This window comes from Portunus trituberculatus, chromosome 38 (genome assembly GCF_017591435.1).
Source record: "Portunus trituberculatus isolate SZX2019 chromosome 38, ASM1759143v1, whole genome shotgun sequence".
Classification (NCBI taxonomy): domain Eukaryota; kingdom Metazoa; phylum Arthropoda; class Malacostraca; order Decapoda; family Portunidae; genus Portunus; species Portunus trituberculatus.
The window spans coordinates 2,280,513-2,302,625 of record NC_059292.1 but is presented as its reverse complement, the minus strand read 5'-3'; the positions used below and the strand labels follow the sequence as shown (position 1 = coordinate 2,302,625).

At 35.9% G+C, this 22,113-nt stretch overlaps 2 protein-coding genes across 3 annotated transcripts; one reads left to right on the top strand and one right to left on the bottom strand.

Annotated features, from left to right (window-relative positions):
* Positions 1-252: 252 nt before the first annotated feature.
* On the top strand, positions 253-2,012 carry LOC123514516 (TP53-regulated inhibitor of apoptosis 1-A-like). Its single transcript, XM_045272402.1, has 2 exons — positions 253-655; positions 1,783-2,012. The coding sequence occupies exons 1-2, from the start codon at positions 506-508 to the stop codon at positions 1,873-1,875; spliced, it is 243 nt and encodes an 80-aa protein (XP_045128337.1). The 5' UTR covers positions 253-505; the 3' UTR covers positions 1,876-2,012.
* Positions 2,013-10,690: 8,678 nt separating this feature from the next.
* LOC123514514 (WD repeat-containing protein 20-like) lies at positions 10,691-21,895 on the bottom strand. Of its 2 annotated transcripts, none has more exons than XM_045272400.1 (4): positions 21,590-21,895; positions 16,972-17,160; positions 15,076-16,350; positions 10,691-11,202 (listed from the first exon to the last, which is right to left on the bottom strand). In XM_045272400.1, the coding sequence occupies exons 1-4, from the start codon at positions 21,857-21,859 to the stop codon at positions 11,113-11,115; spliced, it is 1,824 nt and encodes a 607-aa protein (XP_045128335.1). In that variant the 5' UTR covers positions 21,860-21,895; the 3' UTR covers positions 10,691-11,112. The 2 variants fall into 2 exon arrangements, with proteins under 2 accessions (XP_045128335.1, XP_045128336.1); XM_045272401.1 differs by lacking the exon at positions 10,691-11,202 and adding an exon at positions 13,111-13,330.
* Between the last annotated feature and the right edge of the window lie 218 nt (positions 21,896-22,113).

The window sequence follows — 22,113 nt, the reverse complement described above, 5'->3', positions numbered from 1 at the left end:
GGGATACAGTTTAAATTTGAATAATATGTTTGGAATACTAGGAGATCTTTGCACCTGTGGACATTTCCTGACTGCTATGTGCCTTGAATTCACTATTTTCACCAGGTCTGATGTAACTACCTTCTATGTTAACGTTGCCTTCTTTGATAACTTTTTAGTAAATTAATATGTTGGTTGTCTATTTCTTGTACATTGCAAGTCATTCAACTATGACAACCATGAAATGCTAAACTTAGATTTTGTCTTTTTCAGAGCTTTCATTCTGGCTTGCAAGTATTGAACAGAATAGTCATTCAGTTATCTGGCTTGCTGTGCTTGGTGATCCATGTCCTAAGAGTATAAGAGCTCAAATTGTATTCAAATTACGTAACTATTTTTAAGCATCTATTTTTGACTCATGGACATCAGATGAGGTTCTTCCTTTTATTATTGTAGTGTTTGCTTTAAAAGCAAACCAACATTTTTCGTACATTTTTCAGTTTTCAAAAATTAAGAGAACAGCAAAATGAATAGTGTTGGACAAGAGTGTAGTGACTTGAAGCAAACATATGATACTTGCTTCAATAAGTGGTTTGCTGAAAAGTTCCTGAAAGGTCTTGCAGAAGAAGACAAAGACTGCAACAATATCTTCACAGCGTATCAGTCCTGTGTTAAAGTGAGTTGATTCCCACAGTAATGTCACTAACATTCAACTTTATAAGTAATAAGTAAGGGCTGTAATCACCAGCATTTCTTAATCTGTTGCTGATTATAGATAATCTCATGCTATGTTGATAACCTTATATCATCCATACTCTTGCAGAACTTAGGAGTTATAAATTAGGAATTACTTAGGAATTACAAATTTACTATAACTGGTTTTATAACAGAGAAAAAAAAAAACACACACACACACACACACACACACACACGCCCGGTAGCTCAGTGGTTAGAGCGCTGGCTTCACAAGCCAGAGGACCGGGGTTCGATTCCCCAGCCGGGTGGAGATATTTGGGTGTGTCTCCTTTCACGTGTAGCCTCTGTTCACTTAGCAGTGAGTAGGTACGGGATGTAAATCGAGGAGTTGTGACCTTGTTGTCCCGGTGTGTGGTGTGTGCCTGGTCTCAGGCCTATCCGAAGATTGGAAATAATGAGCTCTGAGCTCGTTCCGTAGGGTAATGTCTGGCTGTCTCGTCAGAGACTGCAGCAGATCAATCAAACAAACACACACACACACACACACACACACACACACACACACACACACACACACACACACACACTCACGTATGTAGTATTTGAAAGGTGAAATTGAAACCTATAGGTTATATTGACAAATTCTCTATAACTTCACAATGCTATACTACTATTAAGTTTTCTTGGTACCATGATAGAAAAATGTGATAATATCTATAATAAGCTTGTCAGCTTTTCACTTCACGTTCCAGTTAATAGACCATAATAATGTGATAGGTGAAAACTGACATCAAGATGGCTACAACTATACAACAGGCCACATGCAAATGAAGTTTAAGCAGAATCTGCAAATTCCTAGTTTTTGGACATGTTTCTTGTCACCTAAGTCATGAAATGCTCAGTTAAGAATCACTTTATACATAATTACTATAGAAATATCATTCTTGAAGTCAGCCTAACTCATATGTCATTGATTTTTAATGAATACTTTAATATCATGTGTTTGAATGTTTTTCTCACTTTATCATTTTTGTACAAGTCTGTATTTATGTAATGTAATGTATGTAAAAGTTAAGCTATGACTTTATTCATTCTCATTTTGAACAGAAAGCCCTCAAGACCCAAAACATCAGCCTAACTGAAGTAGAAAAAGATGTGCTTGGGACATCTGAAGAGAACAGAACACCTCCAAGTAGTTGATAGAATGATTTATGTGTAATTTTTTATTGTTATGTTATGCTAGCTGGTAGAACAAGTTTTGTATTCTTAATTCCTAAATTATTCTACCATTGACTAGAGTGGTTTTCTTGATGTAGAAATGAATAATGCAAATCATTCTTCATAGTTCTTCTTTTATCAGACAAGTGATGTGCATTTAGTAGCGATACAAAGAGGTTTAGCAGCAAATTAGTGCATTGCTGTATTTGACAACTAATGCAGTGTGTGAAATTTACAGGTAACTCGATTTACATGATAGATGCGTTCCTAGAGGCATCGTGTATATAAAAGTTTGCGTAAAATAAACACGTAATTCTCATTTGAAACATTAGTTAATAGTGGGGGATGCAGGATGTGGTCCAAAAAAATTTGTACAAAATACTCTTTTTATTTGGTTAAATTAACATGTTTTTATTATTTACCATTCTAAATACTAGAAGTGCATTTAAAGTAAAGGGAAAAGCAAGAAATAATAAGAGAAAATAACAAAACAAAGAATATGTAAACAAAACACTCACTGTGTCACTGCCTTTACCACTCACACCACAGTCAGTCACCATCTTCCTCTGAGCTTTACCACTTTACCAAAAATCCACTTATCAAAAAATAACCCCACATGCAGAAGATGAAGGATTTTTTTGGGCAATTTTAGTGAATTATAGGGAGATTGAAGAGATTGCGTCTGTACTCAGTGCTGGCAGACTGCACATAAGGCACAAGAAGAGCGGGAGGTGGATCCAAGATTCTTTAACAACGTCAGACCAACCTCCTTTCGCGAAATGGCATCCATGAACGCTTGGAGGGACGGTAACAAGGTTGCTATGAGGTTGCTCTCAGGTTGCTGGTAACACCACCTCTCCAGGTGGTGTTACTGTCTTATATATGCATTTATGTTCACAAAACAACATTTCTATTAGCTTTTTACAAACCTTGCCCCCAAGAAAGGATTGTTTTGTAATGCATAAAGCAAAATCTCACATGGAATACCAAAAAATAAAGCAGAGATGAGATCGCCCACAGACGAGGCAGAGACTCACGGCGACTCGACCACTTCTTCTTCTTGTGACCCTCTTAGCTTGCATGTTGTTTTTCACCATTGTATTTATGTTTCCACTCCTCTATTGCCTGCTATAATGGATATCATATCTTATAATTCATATACACTCATGCCATAAGGATAACCTTGACTCCGTGGCACTGAGTGATAGTGAATTACTAATGAAATAACGCGGTATTTCATTAGTTTTGTATGTTATTCAGCTTTGGACAAAATTCTCTAGATTTCATTTTTTCAAATGAAAATCATCACCAATGACATTACTGTAACATAAATTCTACAATGGCTGAGTACTGCACAAAACAATGTCTTCAATTATTACTGGAAGATAGTTCTAACCCCCAATTAACTATACTTTAAAGGTTAAACTCAGAGCCAGGAAGTATGTTGTGGAGTGCATATGATGCTGCTATATAGTGCTATAATATGTTAGATAAATTAATTAACTTCTATGAAATATATAGAAAATTAAATAATAGGTTTTGAATTTTATTTGCTCTAATATTTGAGAATAATCTGCTAGTTAAACAATAAGATACTGCAGATGTAGTGAGGTTTAATACATGACAAGGCGACAGCCAAGACCAATGTTGTTGCCCAAGACACTCATTTAATCATTAAAACTGTAATGCCAAGTCTTTACTACTTGTAATCTTTTTATTGTAAGCTCTCAGATACTAATGTTGCAGTTCACTCATCCCCTCTCTCCTTCATTAAACTCAAACCCTAAGGACAAATTGAGGCAAATAATACTCACCAGCTTATACTTATAAGTACATAGTCCATAACAATCATCATCATCTTGTGTACTTTCCCATGAGTAGTTGGACAGATTATGAGTCAACTTTTTTTTTTTTTTTTTTTTTTTTTAGGAGAGGCCAGCCAAGGCCAACACAATAAAAAAAGAAGGAAAAAAAGGCCTTGATGCTGGTTCTCTAAAAGATGAGAAAGGTTATCCAAAATTAGGGAGCAAATGTCATGACACCTCTCTCTTAAAAGAAGTTAAGTCGTAGGAAGATGGAAGTACAGAGGCAGGCAAGGAGTTCTAGAGTTTACAAGTGAAAGGTATGAATGATAAAGAGTACTGGTTAACTTTTGCATTAGAGAGTTGGACAGAAAAGCAATGAGAGGAAGAGGAAAGCCTTGTGTAGTGAGGCTGCAGGAAGAGAGGAGGAATGCAGTTAGCACAATCAGTAGAACAGTTAGCTTGAAAATAGCAATAAAAGATAAAGAGATACAATATTTCAGCGATGAGAAAGAGACTGAAGACAGTCAGTCAGAGGAGGGGAGTTGATGAGATGAAAAGCCTTTGATTCCACCCTATCTAATAAAACTGTGTGAGTGGAACCCCCCCAAACATGCGAAGAGTACTCCATACAGGGGAGATAAGGCCCTTGTACAGAGTAAGCAGTTGGAGGGCGAAAAACTGGTGAGACGCTCAGAACGCCTAACTTCATAGAAGCTGTTTTAGCAAGAGATGAGATGTGAAGTTTCCAGTTAAGATTATGAGTAAAGGACAGACCGAGGATATTCAGTGTGGAAGAGGAGACAGTTGAGTGTCATTGAAGAAGAGGGTATAGTTGTCTGGAAGGTTGTGTCGAGTTGATAGATGGAGGAATTGAGTTTTTGAGGCATTGAAAACTACTAAGTTTTCTCTGTCCCAATCAGAAATCTTAGAAAGATCAGAAGTCAGGCATTCTTTGGCATCCCTGCATGATCTGTTGACTTTCTGAAGGCTTGGACGTGTGTGAAAGGACATGGAAAGATGTAGGGTGGTATCATCAGCATAGGAGTGGATAGGGCAAGAAGTTTGGTTAAGATCATTAATAAACAATAGAGAGTGGGTGATAGGACAGACCCCGAGGAACACCACTATTAATAGATTTAGAAGAACAGTGGCTGTCTACCACAGTAGCAATAGAATGGTTGGAAAGGAAACTTGAGATAAAGTTGCAGAGAGAAGGATAGAAATCGTAGGAGGCTTTGCCAGATTCTATCAAAAGGTTTTGATATGTCTAATGCAACAGCAAGTTTCACTGAAATCTCTAAAAGAGGATGACCAAGACTCAGTAAGGAAAGCCAGAAGATCACCAGTAGAGCGACATTGATGGAAGCCATACTAGTGATTAGATAGAAGATTGTGAAGTGACAGATGTTTAAGAATCTTCCTATTCAGGATAGATTAAAAAACTTTAGGCTCCAAAAACTTTAGACAAGTAAGAGATTGAAGCTATAGGACAGTAGTTAGAGGAATTAGAATGGTCACCCTTTTTAGGAACAGGCTGAATGTAGGCAAACTTCCAGCAAGAAGGAAAGGTAGAAGTTGATAGACAAAGTTGAAAGAGTTTGGCCAGGCAAGGAGCAAGCATAGAAGCACAGTTTTTGAGAAAAACAGGAGGGACCCCATCAGGTCCATTAGCCTTCTGAGGGTTTAGCCAGCGAGGGCATGGAGAACATCATTACCAAGAATTTTGATTGAAAACATGAAATAGTCAGAGAGAGGAGGATAGGGAGGGACAAGCCCAGAATCATCCATGGTGGAGTTGTTAGCAAAGGTTTAAGAGAAGAGTTCAGCTTCAGAGACAGAAGAGCTGGCAGTGGTGCCATCAGGATGAAATAAAGGAGGGAAAGATGAAGAAGTAAAGTTATTGGAGATGTTTTGAGCAAGATGCCAGAAGTCTCAAGGGGAGTTTGAGTTTGAAAGATTTGGTTTTGTGATCAATGATTTTTACGTAGTTTTCATCCTTTTCATATTTTGTACCACACACCAATGCCATGTCTTGTCTTGTTTTTCCTCTAGTTTCCATCCAAGTAGCTCTCAACTCCAGTGCTATTTTGAGTATGTACATTTCATCATATCCTCCACTCCACATATCATCACTTTCTTAGGTACCTTAGAATTATTCCCATTTAACATGGTCCATATGTCTAGTTATCCTTATTTCACATGCTTTAAATGTCTCCATGTAACTCAAAATTCTGCAATTATAAGTTTGATTCTTTCCACATTTTCTATTATTCATTTTTTATTCACATCAGTGGTGTCACATACAGAAAACATCTTCTCTGTATCCCTTTGTTGACCATCAGCCTTGCTCTGTCTCTCCATTTAGTTACTATTATTATTGTTGCTGCTGCTGCTTCTGGTTTCATAAAGCATTTCTACCAAATATGAAGAAACCCACCTATCACATGGAACCTTCTCTTATTTCTCTATATCTTACTTTATAATTTGTTTGTGGAACTCTGTAGAGGAGGCCCTTCAATTCAAGTATATGGTGAGATAATTTACTCAGAATAACTTGATAAATGTTGCAAAAAATAGATAAGAATAAGTTATTGAAGATTTGGTTTCCATTCTTTATGATTTACAAAAACAGAGCAATGTATACTGACCATCATGAGAGATGTCATACTTTTACCCCTGGATGCTTTGTACGGTATTGCTATGTATCGCTAAGCCAGCTCCATTACAAAGTGAAACGCATCACTTATATTCTTAAAGGATTCTCGCCTTACACCAATTGGTGCATTTTATTTTCAAAGATTAAATACATGAAGTCCTGAGTTTTTTATTTTAATTAGATTTCTTAAAAAGAAAAAGAAAAAAAAATTGCAAAGCTTTTACAGCAATCCCCAAATGCACATATAAATCTCAATTAAAACTATTTAAAAAAAATCAGATTGCATATTTCTGACTCTGAGACATTCCTGCTGTAGATCAAGGTCTAAGAATAATGCTTACATATCCTGATAAATATTTTGTTTCAGTTAGTTAGGGATTCTTTGACCCCATTATTTACAGAAAAGTCTTCTATAACAGGAAAAAAAATCAACATGATTTACAGGTCATATCTAGAATGTACATGACATCAGCCTCCAATCATTCTCTCAATCAATATTAAATACTCAGTGTGACACAGCACAAATTGATCTCATTGTTAACAAATGTACAAAATTGAATTTGTAAAATAAACTGAAGAGGACAGTAAAGAGTAAATAATCATGACATGTGAATGTAATATTTCTAAATCACTTTAATTTTTTAAAGGTTATAAAATTTTATGCTTATGATTAAGAAAATAAACAAAGAGATTGTAACATAAATGATGCAGAGATTAACATAACAGAATGAAAGGAGCAAACTGGATGAAACTAAGAGACAGTTTTGATCACAGAATACAAGTGGAACAAGTCACAATGCATTATAGGCCAGTTCTCTCAACTCATTAGTTCAATATATGTATTCACTTTACTGTACATTAACTATAGCAGATAAAACAAACTGTATGTGTGTAATTAATATATATATATATATATATATATATATATATATATATATATATATATATATATATATATATATATATATATATATATATATATATATATATATATATATATATATATATATATATATATATATATATATATATATATATACCTTGTTTTATGCTACATTCACAAATTTAGGAAAATAAATGTTCATCAATATAAAACCAGCTCAATATATTTGGTACATGTGTCAATATCCTTTGATACATTGACCCACTATTTGTCTTCATTCAACCTGGTTCCCATAACAAGTTAACAAGTGGCTCACCTGCAAGAGGGAGTAGAGTATCTCCAACAGATCATGCAGCATTGCACGACAAAATGCATATTTACATATGGGTAGGAACAGTTTCTCCTCTCTTCCATTACTAAAAAAGGAGGGTGGGGAGAATGCACCTCCTGAAGCTGTGAGGAAATACCTGACATGTTTAACATTCATGTCTTCACCTCTTATTTGGGTTACTGATGGCAACTCTGACATCTCTTTCCAGGTGGTCACAACAAAGGACACCCCTTACAGCTTTTTTTTCCATCAAAATTTCTCTAAATCACATATATATGTATATATTAAATTACAAATCTATAGAGTATCTATCTTCTAGACCACAGGAAAGCACTCAAGTGGAACATGATCATTAGATAATATTCAGAAGCAAATTTTCTTTGGCATACTTTAATAAAAGATAATAAAAAATCTCAACAATCAACAAAAATCAGGAGAAAATAAATGGCAACATAAATGAGGGAGGACCATCAAGTGAAAATCAAGTATTATGGGTAAACATCTCTACATCTGATCTAATCTTAGCCACCAACACTTCTGCCATCACCAGCACTGCATATCCTTACACTGCATGCTTCTACCCATTCACACACTACTTGTCCATCATAGAACATTACTCATATTAAACTGACCAAGTTAGTTTTGCCAGTCATGGGTACATAATTGTTCTTTATTTTCTTTCCCACACTCAAGGAATCTAGAAGCTAATAAAGGTTGGATGGGCGGAGGAATGTTTTTATATTGGCACATAGTAATTAAGGAAATAGGTTTGATAGGTATTATGTAAACGAAGGAACAAGCATCGCTGTATTCTGTAAGGGTGAGATGGGTTGAGATATAAGTCCTGTGAAAGTATGAAATTATCAATGTATACAATATAATGAAGATTATGTACTGGATGGGAATTCTCTATGTTCAGGCATGACTGGTGTACTAAAAGGACCATCAAACTTATTAATGTTCACATCAGCTTGGTTCTCATTCACTGGCAGGAAATATGTACGTATGAGGCATGTTACACTGCTGTGGAGGCAGGGTAGTCAAGACTAAACTCCACTTAGGCTGTGTTGCTCATTACGATCTGATTGCTAAAACATCATATACATTGAGTGTTCTGTTATGGATTCAATCCCTAGCTGCTCCTCATGGCCTCACCCTCTAGATCAATTCCTCAGTGTTTCACAACATACATTGCACTGGTCACCAGCAGTGAAAATATTTGTGATCCAATGGCAATTCAATCCACATTATCTCAAGAGAATGCTACAATATAGAAGATCATGACAGTCAACAGAAAATTAGCAATGAGAAGGGGACTTAGGAGATAATATATGCAGTACCTGGGAAAAACCACAAATTGATCTAAAAGTCGGATAAATGCCATGCAGTGGGTAAACAGTTAAGGTTAACCAAACTGAACCTCTCCATGGTGTTTATCATAGCTCAGTTAGCAAGATGCTGAGTATACTCGGTGTCTTTACATAAGTTAGATCCTCAAAACTCCCTGTCATGGTTAATTCTTTTAGATCAATTTCTTAACTACATAAAAACATCATTACTTCCATGCATATTATTAGATGTGGAAGGTGCAAACTTTGTGGAGATGAGGATAATAAATATAATTACTAAATGATACCTATATGTAACCAGTAATATATTTGGCAAAGACAAGACTGTGTGACCTGTGGTATAGAGACTGAAGTACTAAATTATGAGATGATAGTTACATTTTGGTTGGCCAAGGAAAGAGCAGAGTAAATGGCTTCAGCCAACTGTTCCTGCAATGATGTATGTGATGTTAAACAAACGTGAAATAGTCACCATATATATATATATATATATATATATATATATATATATATATATATATATATATATATATATATATATATATATATATAAAGAAGAAATCAAAAGGAAACTTGTGATGTTACTGATGTTCATGAATAGAAGGAAAAATATGTGAAGTGTGTGAAGAATATTCCTGGCAAGAGATGCAAACAAATGAACAAATGTGATGCTTGACTCCAATAATAGGTAGACTTTTTATTGAAAAGAAAGGGACAAAATCTAAAAGTTATGCAAAGAGGAAAAGTACAGTAATAGATTTGTTCAGAAAAAGAAAAAAAGCAACAATGCTGTCAATATTGAAAATGCTGAAGAAATCCAATCCTAAACAGTTCTAAGGGAGCAAACAATCTTCAAGAGATTTTACAGCACACAAGTATTGCAGCTTCAACCTTCAGCTACAAATCATTATTATATGAATATGAGAGATCACAAAAATTAATCAAAATTGATAAATTTGGCAAGAATAATAATGTAGATGCCAGTGTTCAAAATGCACATCACATTTTCTTAAAACTGATGAGAAGAAAGCAAGATGTAAAATGTCAAAAAAGAAATGACAGCCATGACTGAAAATCCAATAAATAAAATGGAAATCAAGTGTAAGACCTGTTTGGTGATAAGAATATGAATGATACAGAATATAAGTTGTTTCAAGATGAGCACTAAATACTTACAAGTGGCTGCTGAGCAGCACAGTGACACAAATGAAAGCGAATTCAATTTATGTGATATAAAGAAATGTGAAACCCAAGGGACATCCAAAGAAAAATAGTCAAGGAAACTCCACAAAGGCAACATAATACAATATATAAGAAGGAAGAGAAAACTTTGGAATCCATGGTTCATCAGAAAGAACATAATTTATGTAGTGCATACAAAGATGAAATGGTAGATAAATGTAATGATATATATAAGAAGGAAATCACAATGTTGAAAGGACAGATGTAGTATCTAGAGGCTATTGAAAGAAAACTGATGATAATGAAATTTTTGATAATGAAAAATATGTAAAATCTTGGGGTTATCAAAAGCAAACTGAAGATAAATCAAGCAGATTTCACAAGAATATGGATATGGATGATGTTCCCAGTGATGTGATTGGCATAAAATTAATAATTAATATAAGATGCAAGGGTTATCAAAGGAAAACAAATGCAAATAAAATGGATGAAAAATTCAGATTGGCAAAGATAGACAGAAGTATATATATATATATATATATATATATATATATATATATATATATATATATATATATATATATATATATATATATATATATATATAACAAGATTACTGCTGTGACAACTGCAGAATTCATATGATGAACATTTCAACAAATTTGAAAATGTGTGAAAATTTTTTATAAATTACCTTAAGTGATCAGTAAGGCCTCGGTCCTAAACTTAGATAAGATGGGGCATTCACATTAAGAACCTGACACAAAACTAACAAAGCTGCTTTATTCACCAAAGACCATAATTTCTGCCTCCCAACTTCTGTGGCATCTGGGCAAACTGCCTGTTTTACAAATTATGTGTTGGCCCATTAATGAGTAGATGAATGAGGCAAAAGTATTTTAGGCTAACTCACAGCACATTAAACTACCAGCATCCTCACCTCTCTGGCAAAACCTTTCCCCCCTTTGGCCCCTGTGACAATCCTTGCAATAGGACTGCCACAATCGCTTAGGCTACACAACTGTTCCCCCTGAGGGCATGGGTCCCCCACCCATGGCCACTGCTGTAGTAGGGCTTGGTGTTGAATGCTGGTTGCTTCCAGGCTGAAACAAAAGTACATACAGCATAAGAAACAAATCTATTGGTGAAATTAAATAATAAATACAAGAACTTAATTCAGTACTTTGTAACACATCACATATCTCTCCATCTCTCTCCATTTACATACACATTTAATTGGCACCAGTATGGGAGCATATGACAGCTTTACAAGATGTCCAGAGTTGTGAGTGCCCTTACAAATCACAAAACAACTAAGGCTAAGCTCTCAAAGATATTTAGATTCAGTAGTAATCATTATGCATTCATAAGTACGTAACTTACACATCATACACAGTAAAGAACAGCCTATTCAGACTGAACATTATATTTGTGAATTGATGAAAGGCTAATGATAAATATGGTTCCCAGGAAAAACAATACATTGTGTTCCCATCTACGTTTTTTTTATTTACTAGTGTACTTCAATTGCTATCTGTGTTTGTTACTTGACCGGATATAAACAGGACTAATGTATTACTGCAGTTCTTGTAAATAAAGCCAGCATTTAAAATATCAAGCATTTGAATGTTTCTTGATTATACAAAGTTGGATGAAAAAAAATTTTCTCTTGTAATGCAAAACTATCTACTAACACTAGCAGCGGAAACATCATCATCAGTAGTAGTAGTAGTAGTAGTAGTAGTAGTAGTAGTAGTAGTAGTAGCTGTTGTTCTTGTTGTTGTTGCAATAGTAGTTGTTGTTGTTGTAATAGTAGTAGTAGTAGTAGTAGTAGTAGTAGTAGTAGTAGTAGTAGTAGTAGTAGTAGTAGTAGTAGTAGTAGTAGTTGTTGTAATAGTAGTAGTTGTTGTTGTAATAGTAGTTGTTGTTGTAGTAGTAGTAGTAGTAGTAGTAGTAGTAGTAGTAGTAGTAGTAGTAGTAGTAGTAGTAGTAGTAGTAGTAGTAGTAGTAGTAGTAGTAGTAGTAGTAGTAGTAGTAGTAGTAGTAATAGTTGCTGTAATGCTTTTAATATGCTATTGAGTTTTAATTTAATTGATGGGCATTGTCTTTCATGCTCCAGTTAATAACTTTCACTTTTATTGACATTTCTTTGATCCATTAAACCTTTTGGTTCATTACAAATGGTTATCCATGCTTGTGCAGGTGTTTATTGTTAATGAGTTGAAGATAACTGATGTTTTCCTTTTACATGACAAGGGGCCGCTGTGGTACAGTGGAACCATGCATGCTTTAGGGTCCCAGGGGTCTCCAAGCGCACGGGTTCGAATCCTATCCACGGTCTGAGTGCAGGTTGGGCTTCCTCACTCAGGTTTCCTAGCGGGTGGGCTTTGAGATAGGAGGTACCCTAAAAAGTATCCCCTTTAGCCCATAAATTCCCGTGAAAAGCCCACATGGTATAAAAAAAAAAAAAAAAAAAAAAAAAGTGCATTTTTTTCCAGATACTGGAATGTTATCTTGCACCATTATCTTGTTGGTCTTCATTTGGATCTATAGACTTCAGAAATGAAGTCATGGGAAATCTTTTATTTGTTTCCTGGTTGCTATCAATTGCTAACACTACTTTACAACTCAGCTATTATTCAAACTGGAGTGCTGCGATGGTTATCACATTATATGGATTTACTCATTGTGTTAACAGGTTGTCTTTTTCTTTTCAACATTTCTTTTGTTCCTTGCTCTTGTGTGTTGTAATATGAAGATTACAAAGCAATTCAAATATTATGATTTTTAATACATAAAACTGCATCATGTTCTCCTATACATCAACCAAGTTTGCCATTGTACTTAGCATCATGTTTTAAGGTCAAAACATGAAAATCTAACAAAGTCTGTTACTCTACAACTATATATAGTTCCACTGTTATGATTATCACCATGATGCAAACTAGCATATCCCTCTATTTGTAATTTTTCTGAGGTCTACCTTTCTGAGAGGATAATTACAGTAAAACCTCTTTTGTGATCTTTTATTTGAAGTTTCACAGAAGCTGTATTCCCTATAGAATCTACAATATACTCTGGTCTTTTTCTTAAATTTCTTACAGAAGAAAATATGAACCTGGACTGGTTGGAAGGACTGGCGCTTCAAGTTTGTTCCCCCTAGCCTCGCCTGCAGCAAAGACACTTCACTTCACCCCACGCTACTAGTGAGTGCATAGCGTCTCCTTACACCTGTGAACAAAATGGCCATTTTCTGATTCTCAAAGCTAAGTGTAAAGTGCAAATTTCACTATATGTACATCCACAAACATTTCCACCATATTGTATAACTCACACAGAACCAATTACTCACGTTTGTAAGTGGGTGAGGGACATGTTACTTTTTTTTTCATTAATATTATTATTTGGAGAATTTAAATATATTCAATTTTAAAGCCATGCAAATGTGTTTAAATGTACTTATACATTCATGACAAGATTTTGACCAATGATCTATAATGTGAGGAGTCATGGCTAGACATACTGAACCTAATATTTCTTCAATCATGTGTAATCCATCATGATCTTTAATTTCCTATAATCTGATCCACAGCATGTGAATCAGAGGTAGCAGAAGATTTCAACACCCAGCTAACACTTATCTATGTCATCACTTAATAGAAGATGCTTCACAGAATGGCAATATTTACATCACATTTTCCCTGCTCTTAAATTTTTTCAAATCTTAGAGTAAAGTCTTCCAAACAAATAATGAAGAATTCAACATTCAGAGTTTAGCATACAATAATTATCTAAAAAATTTTATTCAAAGTTGTAAGTTTAAAATGGTAAGATTTCCTCATAGGCTGTTAAAAATCGAGTACCCAAAGTTATGATGTGATTTATATTTATGTAAATGACAATCAAATAGGTCTGTGTTTTGAGTAATTATGAAAATGTGTTTGTGGATGATGATGACGCCACTATGAAAGGGCTGAAGAAATATGAGATTTTCTAATATATGATACAATTAAAAAAAATATATGTGAACTATGGTCAGGCCATCACACATATAAAAATATAAATAAGACAAAGAAGAAAAAAAACACATGAAAGTTTAAACAAACTTTGTTTTTTTCCTCCACCGAGAGAAGATTGAAAAACTTTTCCTCAAGTTTAGTCATAATGTTAACCACTGTAATTCCTGAAGGTAAATTTTCATATGTTGTTGGTAATTAAATTGTTCAGCAAACTGAACCAATGATAAATATCTGGAAAAGACAGGATGCGGTGATGCTGCAAACTAGTAATCAAGTTTAAAATCAATATGCACATAGACAACACGAACTTAGCTCAATCCAGCACAATGCCACTATGAACACACACACACACACACACACACACACACACACACAGACAAGTTCAAATAATGATTCAGAACTTAATTAGTACCACAGTGTAGCTAGTTAATAAATACTAGGAATCAAGAATTTTCTGAAAATAATTATAAAACCAAACAGTGCAATGTCTAAAATGTAACTCCTAGATGAGTTTTATATGTTGTATCTACAAAAGGACTAACAAACTGAGCATTAAACAAACTGTGGAAAAATTAAACTTACGAATATTTTACTAAAAAAAAAAAAAATAAATAAATAAATAATAAAAAAATAAAAACAAACCAGAATTAATCTTGCAAAATAACAGAACTTTGTGAGAGAAGGTATATATTAGCCTATTCTTTACTTGAGAGAATTAATGACTCCTTTCACAAGCAATGAAACCTGTGCATGTGTCACTTACCTTGAGCAACAGCCACACCTTTGAATATTAAACTTTAAAGGCCAAACATATGTTAACAAAGATTAGAAACAAATGTTTCTCTCATTATATGATAGGAACAGGAGTCCTTTAGATGTGATATTAACTGATGTTGTAATGATATCTGGAGAAAACAATAATAACTATGTTAAAATTAACACTATCCCAGAACCCACCTGCTTGCCTGGACGACACCAGGTGAGGATACAGCCATCCTGACATGAGGTAATGACACAGTCTTCCCTGAATACCAAGCCTGACAATCGTTCATGGCCAATCTTCTTGCATACCATGGGCTCCAGCATGGGGCACTCATCCAGCCGTGGACAGAGTGGAGTGCCCATGGGCTTCTGTGAGTCTTCAGAAGGGACTGACGATCCTACTATTTGGTTTTTATTTACATATCCTTTACAGTTTTGTGTAGAATTTTTTGATGCAAGGCTGAGACTTCTTTTATGATCTTTTTCACTTTTTTCTTTGTCTTTCTTTTCACCAAAATTAAGATTAGCTAACTTAGCCGTGAGGGAGTTGGCAGAATGAGAGTGGTGGGAGGAGTCAGTAGCCACAGAATCCTTCACACTGTTGCACTTGGAATTAGTAGTCGCCTGTCCTGCCTGGGGTACACCACTTCCCGCAACCACTCCACTACTGCTCACCACTGTACTGGACCGGGGTCGTCTGTACGGCTGTGTGAGGGCGTCGTCTTTCAGGTCCCATAAACAGAGTAGTGTGTCCTGTCCAACTGATCCTAGTCGGTAACTCGTAATGAAGGACATGCCCGAACAATCCGAGGCCACAGAATTCCTGTTTGAGCTTGGCCTGGAATTAGGTACACCACTGTTTGTTTTACTATTATGCACATCATTACTAAAGCTATTGTGTTTAGTTGTATCGTCACTGCACCCATCGACCACTTCCGCATCACTGTAAACACTTGTGAAGGAGTCAAAGGCCACCACAGTGACCCAACTTTTGTGCCCTTGTCCTCTGGCCACTACTCTCTTTTCTTTGTAGGACCACACAGTGATGAGGTCATCCTCTCCACCACACACAACATAGCGGCCATCAGGCGACCAACACACACACAGAAGTCCACCATAATAACTCCTGGCTGTTCCCACCAGGTCCATTGTATCAAAGTTAAACACTTTAAGGTATCCATCCTGAGACACCACGGCAAGGTATTTTGAGCATGGTGAGAAGGCAAACTCATTTATGCTCCCCTCACCTATCACCCACCGGTACAATGGGTTTCTGGTACTTTTCGTTTTGCATGTGTAGACAGAGTAGCCTTCACCTTGCTTGAAGAGCTGATAGTGGGGCCGGTCCACGCCACACAATAGCTCCTCATTGTAGGTGTACATGTGCCCACTGCTGTGAGCTGCTAGAAACTGATTGGGGGACCCAGGGACCCACCGCACACATGTCACCTTCGTCTTGTCTATTAGTCTCTGGAAGCAGAAATAAGTGAATCTGGTGATTACAGAAAAGTGGTACAGTTATCAGTATACAATGAATGCACTCTGGATAGAAACAACCATTCAAATTTAAAAGAGAACATTTTACAGAACCAAGCAGGATCAGTAGTGGTGAAAGGATAAATGTATCCTGACCTTTAAGCAAAAGAATGATCCACAGACAAGGTAAAGTAAATCTTCTATGCACAACACAGAACCAAGCTTATGCAGAAATAAAACAAAAAAACTTTTCAAAATGATTACAGTCCTTCATATCTACAATTCATGCACATTTCATTGCCAATATAACACAATAACAGTGTAGCAGTTTTTGATCATAGTACTACATAATGTTAGGCATTAATTGAACATCAGGATGATCAGTGAATTTAACTAACATTGATATTTTCCATCCAATCAATTTTCAGTGCACATTCCCATTGTAGCTGGTGTGTCTATGGTCAATTTGAAACCTGAACATTCCAGATAAGGGATTCTCTACTAGGGTGTCAATCGCCAAGTTTTCAATATTCATAAAAATTAGCAAATTGCAAAACACACACACACACACACACACCAAAAAAAAAAAAAAGAGCAGATAAGAAACATACTAACCTCACCAGCATTGTATGCTTTATTAACTTCCTTGGTGATGGGATCAATAAGTTGTATCTGTCCTCCCAGCAGACCCACTAGGAGGGACACCCCATCAGCAGTGGCTGTTTTAGAATTGAAGTCATGGCAGGTTGGCACATCTTCTTTATTGTATGATCGCTTATCTATAGGTTTGGTGAGGTCTGCTGCCTGAAATACACAGTCTATATTGATTCAGCTTCTCAAGTGAGATTACATCTTTAAAATATATTACTACCACATACTTGTACAAATCCTTCATCAACCACAGTAAATCATTGACATACAAGAGGATCAACTTCCAACAAAATAAAGATAAGCATAATCTATCTAAGATGATCAGCTTTAGAGTCCATACACACACTACTTCCTTCACCTTTGCTCAAAGGTGTCTCTACTCCTCCGCCCATCATTACAGTAGATACAAGATATATGTAATAGTCCACCTCCTCCAGCTTCTCACCACTCAGCCTCACATTCATCCTACCATCTGCATCCCTAGTACACTTCATTGCTTTACGTTCTTATATTAACCACCAATATCATTCTCCTACACACTTGCCCAAACTCTTCCACAAGTCTGGTCTCTGTATCTGCCACCAATGATGCATCATATGTAAACACTTACAAATTCACACTTCATTCTTTAATGGTTTTGTACTATACTGAGTAATTACAAATATTATGAAATTATGCTTTTCCTATGTTTTTGTATCTACTGATAATTACAATAGCACCATAGCTGTATCATTAAATACTTCTGTTTACGAATATTTGACAAATTATCATCAACATAATGCATAAATATAATTCTTGTTTAATGTTACCATGTCCTTATGCAGATAAAATAAGAAAAAATAACATACGGTATAATGAAAAATTTTAACAAAAAACAATAACTGATACTTTCAAAAGTTTTCTCGATTCAAAAAGTTGTTGACTGCTGACATATTTCTGAGGAACTTACAAAAACAAGATAAACGAGCACACTTGGAAAGAGAGGATATCCTGTTTCTCCAGACAGGAGATGATATGTTGCCTCCTGTGAGGAGAGGCAGGATATCCTCACTCTGCAGTGTGTTCATTGATCTCATTACTTATAGGCCTGGTCAGAATTATCCTAAGGCAGAATGGCCTCACCTTAAGTGCTTAGATATATCACAACACAAAACCATATACGTAATCTCATTCTGCTGATATCAGTTCAGCACAAACCATTGTAACACACAGCAAAGGCCAGCTGTTATACTTGACACAAAATAGTTTTTCATTCCATTTCCTTATACTACATTATGTAATATCAATTAAGTTGTATTAATTGTTCAATATATGGAACAAAAATTTGAATAATACACAAATAACAATTATTATAGAATGATATATCAACATAGTTCAAAGTAATGATCATCCAAGGTCTGTAAATGATTAACATGACCATCCCAATACTTTATGACTTGGAGTTCTATGAATTTTACAACTGGTAAATTCATGCTTCATAAGTATGCAATGCAGATTTACCATTATTTGAATATGATCTGGTAACACTTTCAAAATTATTTCCTATTACCATTTCTTTCCCCAGCACACACACACACACACACACACACACACACACACACACACACACACATGGAATGCATTGAGTGATGAAGTTGTTACAGCATATGATGTGCATAACTTTAAAGAAAAATTGGATAAATGGAGACATGGAGACAGGACACTATGAGTCCCCGCTCAAACCCTGTACAATACAACTAGGTAAATACACATGTCGTCATGCATGGGCACACCTGTATGTCCCAAAAAAACAAATGCGTGAGAGTCTTGAATATCATGACATGTTAAAGAGAATGGTTGAGTGTCTGGTGAGAATGTTGGAAGAGAGTGCCCATCATGATGGGCATCATCAGGTTTGATGGGAAGTGCGACAGCCTCAAGAAGCAAGGGGATAGTGGGGATCAGACTATTTCATATGGCAGTGAAAAAGACTGATACAATGAAGGTGAATTAACTATATTATAAATGGTTGCCCCCTGCCTATAACCTGTCAACCAGCAACATGCTGAGGTGGAAAAAGGGCAATCTGGGAATTGAGAAATCAGCCTTCTTTCTTAACTCGCATCAAACTGTGGCACTGGCGAGCATAATTATCACACCTTCATTATAGCTCCAATTCAAGTTTTTGTAAGATTACGAATATTGTGGAAAACTTTTCTTTAAAATGCCCTAAGAGGATGATTCAGATATAAGGAGATAACCTTAGCCTCTTCCCCAAAGGTTAATATTTACATGTCAAATACACAGAATGGCACCAATCACAATCTGTGTAGTTTTCATTGTTCACCAGCAGGTTTAATTCACAAGTTGGTCCTGCCTATCGCGCCGAATTGTCGCTCTTGTGGAACCCCTATTAAAAACATATATATACAGATATTCATGCCTACATACCTCATAATATAAACGTTTGGTTATTTATCTATGTGTCTGATTGAAAATGACATAAAAATATGCAAATATATGTTCCTAATGGTGCAAAGTATGGATGTACCAGTGTCCCATCAAAATATTTTTTGTAAGTCTAATAGTACATATATACCTTATCACAAAATTGTCAGAGTTTCTGCATAGGATAATGCTCCACTCAAAAAGCGTAGAGCAAATATCACTGAGTAGCATTTATAAAAAAAAACAATTTTCGGAGTCTGTGCCGAAATAACCTGGCCAACATTACCGAAACCGAATTTTCCTAACTGAATCACAACAAGCGAACTTGGTATGCCTTTTGATCTCAGAAAGTTTCTCAGAGTTGGCACTGTCCATTTTCTAAGTTCATCCTCACTAATATCCATAGTGTTATCCATAGTGAAGTCGTTGTGTAGCGAGTGTGGCGATGGCTCTTAACACGCTAGATTTGTTTACGTTTCGATAGAACAATCTTGGTGCATGTTAGACAATATCCTCTATACTGTTAATTTCTTAAGACTAATAATTGTTGTGATTTTCTGTACGAATATAATTCATATTAATTTTTATGGAAAGAAAAAAGCATTAAAACTACGCTTTACCTATTAATGATCTTTTCTATTTTTTGTCCCAGAAATGGAGATGGTAAAGAAGAGCGCTCAACATATATATAAACATTTCCACTTTTTTAGCTTATATGCTACGAGTACATTCTTAGAAAGATTCTAACTATTTTATTAAACCATTTAATATTTACAAAACGTGCAGAAAAGTACATTCCAGTTGACCAACTTGCTGTGAAACAATTAACCCATCTGGCGGTTGAAGGCATCTACATAGCAGATCACGATTGGTCCCATTAAGGTTGCAGGATATCAATACCATACAATATATTAACAACTTCAAGGATCTGGTTAAAGCAACAAGAAATAAGATAAAAGGTTGGTAAATATCAAGAAGAATCAGGCAGTCCTGGTGTTCATGCTGTGATGGCCACCATGTTTTCTTTAACTGATCTTGGTAAAAGTATACTAACCTAACTAAACCTTACCTACACAATGCTTCTTGTTTCATTAGATTTAGTTAGGTTAGGTTTAGTTTGGTCAGGTTAGGTTAGGTTTAGTTTGGTCAGGTTAGCTTAGGTTTAGTTAGGATGCTAGCGGTAAGGTCAAACTCAAAAGCCACCATCACAACAAGAACAGCTGACTCACAGGCCTTCTCTTAATACTTGCCAATCTTTTTTTTTTATTATTTATTCATTTATTTATTCTATTTTATATATTTATTTTTTTTTGCTTCAGGTTTCAGGAAGTTGATATATATTGCATGATATTATGCAACCACAACTTTATCTGATATGTGAGCATTGATCTTGGAGGCTAAGGTTATTTTCATTTTTCCCAACACTTCTCCCCAACAACCATCACTAGGAGGTACAGCTCCATCCTATAAAATGACAAAGCTCATGGAAGACCTAACTGGGTGAGTTGCCAAGTCTCTCAATCATAACTTAACATCTCACTCTCCTGTCTCAACACAATAATTAATCTAATATACCTAATCAAATTTACCTCAGTACAGATATATGACCCACTGCTATGAAATCACGGGAACCAACTTATAGTTACAAATTTAAGTAACACCATAATAAATACACCCCATAGGTACAATGAGCAACTGAATGTCCAAATATCATACATATATTAAGGTACCCCAACTTTCCATCATTCTTTTTATACTAACTCACATATTTGTGCAATCCCAACTTTTAAATCCCTTGCACTGTGTCACACATGTAGCGTGTTGCTTCTCTTGTCAGCCCCGCCCTTCTTAATGATGGTGGTGGCGGGTGCGGGGGGGGGGGTAGGGACGGGTCAACACCACATAGGTCACTGTCTCCACCAACACACACACTGCTGTGCCACACTCTCCTCATGTGGGGCCGCCACTCATTTCTCCAACCATTAACCCCCTTGTGTTGTGGCATCGACACGGTATGTAACAAACATAATGACACTCACACAGGCAGCTTAGACTTGGCACAAAAATACCCTGTGGCACTTATCCGGCACTGCCATTGGCACTGACCTCATACCACCTTGCCCCCTCCCATCATGCCTGCCCCGACGCCACGTACCTTTTTAATTCCTCTGTACGTGTACACAAACAGTTCTCTGCCATAATTAAAGCATATTTTGGTCCTGTCGTGGTCGTGGCCCGGGGAGTCAGATACCTTCACTAGCGACACCCTCACCGCCGGGGTGGAGCCGCCGCCACCGCTGCTGCTGTACGCGACTCGATTAGGACGACTATATTCTGACGGTGACAGTAGTCTATACACTCCCTCTACTGTAGTGAACTGAGTTTTAATTTCCTCTTTAGTCCCCGTGTCGCCCTGCCCCGCCATGATACTGACACTGCCGTTCAACTACCTCTCCCACACCAACCCATACATCAAGTCGTTGCTACCTCACTTTCAATTCACTAATATTAATATTGTTTCTGGAAACTATTAATTCCAAAATTTGTATGCAGAGATCTTGATAAAAATCATCGCGTTCTCTAAAAATAATTTTAAAAAATCAACTTCAGTTTTTTTCTAAAGTATATACTATATTTTTTCCTTATTTTTATACATGTCAAGAAAATTTTCTTAAAAAG

Excerpts from the sequence above, each read along its gene's own strand:
- LOC123514516 (XM_045272402.1), top strand. The coding sequence starts at position 506 with ATGAATAGTGTTGGACAAGAGTGTAGTGACTTGAAGCAAACATATGAT. Across the intron at positions 656-1,782 it reads CGTATCAGTCCTGTGTTAAA|AAAGCCCTCAAGACCCAAAA; the intron begins GTGAGTTGATTC and ends CATTTTGAACAG.
- LOC123514514 (XM_045272400.1), bottom strand. The coding sequence starts at position 21,859 with ATGGCGGGGCAGGGCGACACGGGGACTAAAGAGGAAATTAAAACTCAG. Across the intron at positions 17,161-21,589 it reads CGTACAGAGGAATTAAAAAG|GCAGCAGACCTCACCAAACC; the intron begins GTACGTGGCGTC and ends TGTGTATTTCAG. Across the intron at positions 16,351-16,971 it reads AAGCATACAATGCTGGTGAG|AGACTAATAGACAAGACGAA; the intron begins GTTAGTATGTTT and ends TTCTGCTTCCAG.